Source organism: Littorina saxatilis, linkage group LG2, assembly GCF_037325665.1.
Source record: "Littorina saxatilis isolate snail1 linkage group LG2, US_GU_Lsax_2.0, whole genome shotgun sequence".
NCBI classification, from domain to species: Eukaryota; Metazoa; Mollusca; class Gastropoda; order Littorinimorpha; family Littorinidae; genus Littorina; species Littorina saxatilis.
In genome coordinates, this window is record NC_090246.1 from 31,511,531 (window position 1) to 31,515,288 (window position 3,758).

The 3,758-nt window shown below is 40.5% G+C and overlaps 1 protein-coding gene across 1 annotated transcript in view; it reads right to left on the minus strand.

Moving 5' to 3' along the window:
* Window positions 1–396: 396 nt before the first annotated feature.
* The window catches only part of LOC138958759 (dentin sialophosphoprotein-like), a 17,004-nt gene continuing 13,642 nt past the window's right edge, over window positions 397–3,758 (minus strand). The window contains exon 2 of the mRNA XM_070330042.1: window positions 397–3,758. This exon is cut by the window's right edge and continues 1,771 nt beyond it. Coding sequence (XP_070186143.1) covers window positions 3,739–3,758 — 20 coding nt within the window. The 3' untranslated portion in view covers window positions 397–3,738.

The following is a 3,758-nucleotide window of genomic DNA, read 5'->3' on the forward strand; positions in this document are numbered from 1 at the left end:
AGACAACATACCACGCCACGCGATAGAACTTTACAAATCTTTGTGCGCAGAGTGTCAGAAGAAGAAGAAACGAGCGAGAGTCAAAGGTGTTGTTGTTCGACCGATTCTATCAAACGATATTCAGTTCATGCCAGTACCAGGTTTCAGGCATTACGTGTAATGCCTGACTATGATTTTCAGGCATTACACGTAATGCCTGGTATTTTTAGGCATTACGTGTAATGCCTAGTGGTCATAGGCATTACGCGTAGTGCCTGAACATTTCAGGCATTACGCGTAATGCCTGGTTTCACTTAATACCTGTAACATATACACACACACACACAGACAGACACACACACACACACACACACACACACACACACACACACACACACACACACACACAGAACACACACACACACACACATTTGTCAGCGCAAAAAAGCAATAAAGCCTCGACGAGTGGCCTATTTGATTAGATTTGACCTGGCAAAAATTCAGTGTCATGGCCAAACCTTCATTACGGACAGTGCAGAACAGAGGGTTGACAGACTGTTGCTGCCTGCTCTTCATTGCTGCTGCTGCTGTTTGTGTCATTACCCGTCTGCCCTCTCCCGTCTGTCAGCCTTTTATGAGCATTTATGGGATACTGAAAATTACTTTGAACTGTTGCCCTATCATCAGACTCAAATTTACAGGTACGCGCTAAACTTGTCGCTTACTGTGACGTTTAAGCGTAGAAATGAAACGTCAAGCAGCAATAGCTCAAAATAGTGATGTAAAATTCCCAGTCACGATTTCACTCTTCTGATCAAGTTCTTCTTCTTCTTCTTCGTCGTTCGCTTTCTGATCAAGTAAAACAGAGACAATCCAATCTGTAACAAAGCAATTTTAAAACAAGCAACATTTTCAGCAGTTCAATTCAAAGGTACATTCGGCTCACCATGTAATCTGGCACTAGTGTGTGTGTGTGTGTGTGTGTGTGTGTGTGTGTGTGTGTGTGTGTGTGTGTGTGTGTGTGTGTTTAAATAAATTAATTCGTAATCTGTCCAGCTCGACACAGCAAGGTGTGAGGATGTTGATATTTGGCATGTGTCGAAGTTGAGGGATGGTCTTATCCCAAGCAAAACTTTCTTCTTCTTCTTCTTCTTCTTCTTCTTCTTCTTCTTCTTCTTCTTCTTCAGGGCCGGACTAGGCGAAGAGGAGGGGGGGTTGCCAGTGGTGGTCCAGGGGGATGTTCCCCCTGGCGGGGTCAAGGGGCAGAGCCCCTTGTGGGGGTCAGGGGGCGAAGCCCCCTGAAGCTGATGGGTAGGTCATATTTTGAGATAGGAAAATGGTCGCTCCTTGCATGAAACGGCATAAAATAAACAATAATAAAAAAAAATTAATAAGTGAGGTACATGTTTAGGCTAGGGGGGGGGGGGGTTGCGCAACCCCCATAACCCCCCCGGTAGTCCGGCCCTGTTCTTCTTCTTCTTCTTCTTCTTCTATATATTTGTTGTTGCTATCCAGTATCATGCGAGCAGCAGCAGTTACAAGAAGGGAGATAATCATACATTTGGCGATAACTGTCAAAGCTACAAACTTGAATTTGAGGTAGCCTGCACAGTAATTGATTGTTTGATCGCACGACAAACAGGGGTCTCAATTATTCAAGACAGCTGTTATAACGGTGTCTGTTAAATCTAATTTGTGTGTCACTGTCAGGCATTCACCGATTTCCTTCTTCGCGTTTCTTCTTGTCGTGCACCGATAATATATACTGTTATGCAGTCAGTTCAGACTCTGAGACAAAATATTAACCAATGTTATTTTGTATTGAAATAATTTATTGTGACCTTTGCTTCAAACAATTTGTCCCAGCTTCAAGCAGACGTATTGTAGAATCTGATGCACCTCACAAAAAGTATCTATGTCGTTTATCATACATGTCACATTTTTTAAAACACGCAGATTTATATTAATTTGAACCAGTTTACGAAGTACAATCCTAAGTAACAACAAATAACCAACATGTATTCGCCATGATAGTTTTTTTTCCATTGCCTTCCATTGTCAGGTCTGGTGATGTTCCATCCGTACAGTGACTTTAAAGGTCCTTGTCTACATTTTTATACATAAATAGACATTTGACCATTAAAATGCTGAGTCTATTCCCTACAAATATCAAAAATACACCCCCCTTCGATCAAGAAGGACGAAGCAAGGGTAGCCGTTTGAAAATTCATTGTAGTATTTCAGCATAGTAGGATATTCTTATTTGGGAAATGCCGAGGGCAAAACTCCTCTCGAATACGGTGCATTTCGTTCGTTTAAAAAAAAATCGTGGACAGCGCTCCAATATCCAGTGTCAAACTGTTGCTGTGATTATGTGGGCGTGGCTGTCAGCATAGTGACAAGAATTGGTCGATATTTTAGGCAAAGCACATGTTCTCAGCAAACAGAAAACAAAATATTGGAAGTGTCAGAGACACTACCCAAAAATAAAAACTTTTGTTACACATATTTGTTTTTCTATAACTTTTTCCCCATGGATCTTTCAATCTCTGACATAACTTTTTATCGAAATCTAACCATAAGATTATTGAAAAAAAGCAAAAATGTAGACGACCACCTTTAAGTGGTCCATGCATTGTCCAGTTGTGAATTATGTACGTAACGCAGATCCATGCACGGCTCTTGGTGTCCTGTGAGAAGACTTTGTAGTTGAATATGTAATGCCCCGCGAACTCACAAGAACACAAAACCAAGACAAATGATTAGACGATTGGCGTAAGGACAGAGAAACTGGGCAAAGGAACGAGAGTCCGGGCAACAACAAACAAGTCGCGTAAGGCGAAATTACTACATTTAGTCAAGCTGTGGAACTCACAGAATGAAACTGAACGTAGTCCGCCGCTAGTGCAAAAGGCAGTGAAAGTGACGAGCCTGTTTGGCGCGGTAGCGATTGCGCTGTGCTTCATAGCACGCTTTACTGTACCTCTCTTCGTTTTAACTTTCTGAGCGTGTTTTTAATCCAAACATATCATATCTATATGTTTTTGGAATCAGGAACCGACAAGGAATAACATGAAATAGTTTTTAAAACGATTTCGGAAATTTAATTTTGATGATAATTTTTATATTTTTAATTTTTAGAGCTTGTTTTTAATCCAAATATAACATATGTATATGTTTTTGGAATCAGAAAATGACGAAGAATAAGATGAAATTGTGTTTGGATCGTTTAATAAAAAAATAATTTTAATTACAAGTTTCCGATTTTTAATGACCAAACTCACTCATTAGTTTTTAAGCCACCAAGCTGAAATGCAATACCAAACCCCGGCCTTCGTCGAAGATTGCTTTGCCAAAATATCAATTTGATTGAAAAATGAGGGTGTGACAGTGCCGTCTCAACTTTTACAAAAAGCCGGATATGACGTCATCAAAGATATTTATCGGAAAAATGAAAAACACGTCCGGGGATATCATACCCAGAAACTCTCATGTCAAATTTCATAAAGATCGGCCCAGTAGTTTAGTCTGAATCGCTCTACACACACACACAGACAGACAGACACACACACATACACCACGACCCTCGTCTCGATTCCCCCCTCTATGTTAAAACATTTAGTCAAAACTTGACTAAATGTAAAAAAGACCCTCAGATTTTACCCGTTTTCTTCATTGCTCCTTAGCTCCTCGAATGATCACCACACACACACACAGGGCTTCAATTCAAATCGTTAGCATGGCAGAATCTGAATGTGATTACTTACTTAACACTCTTC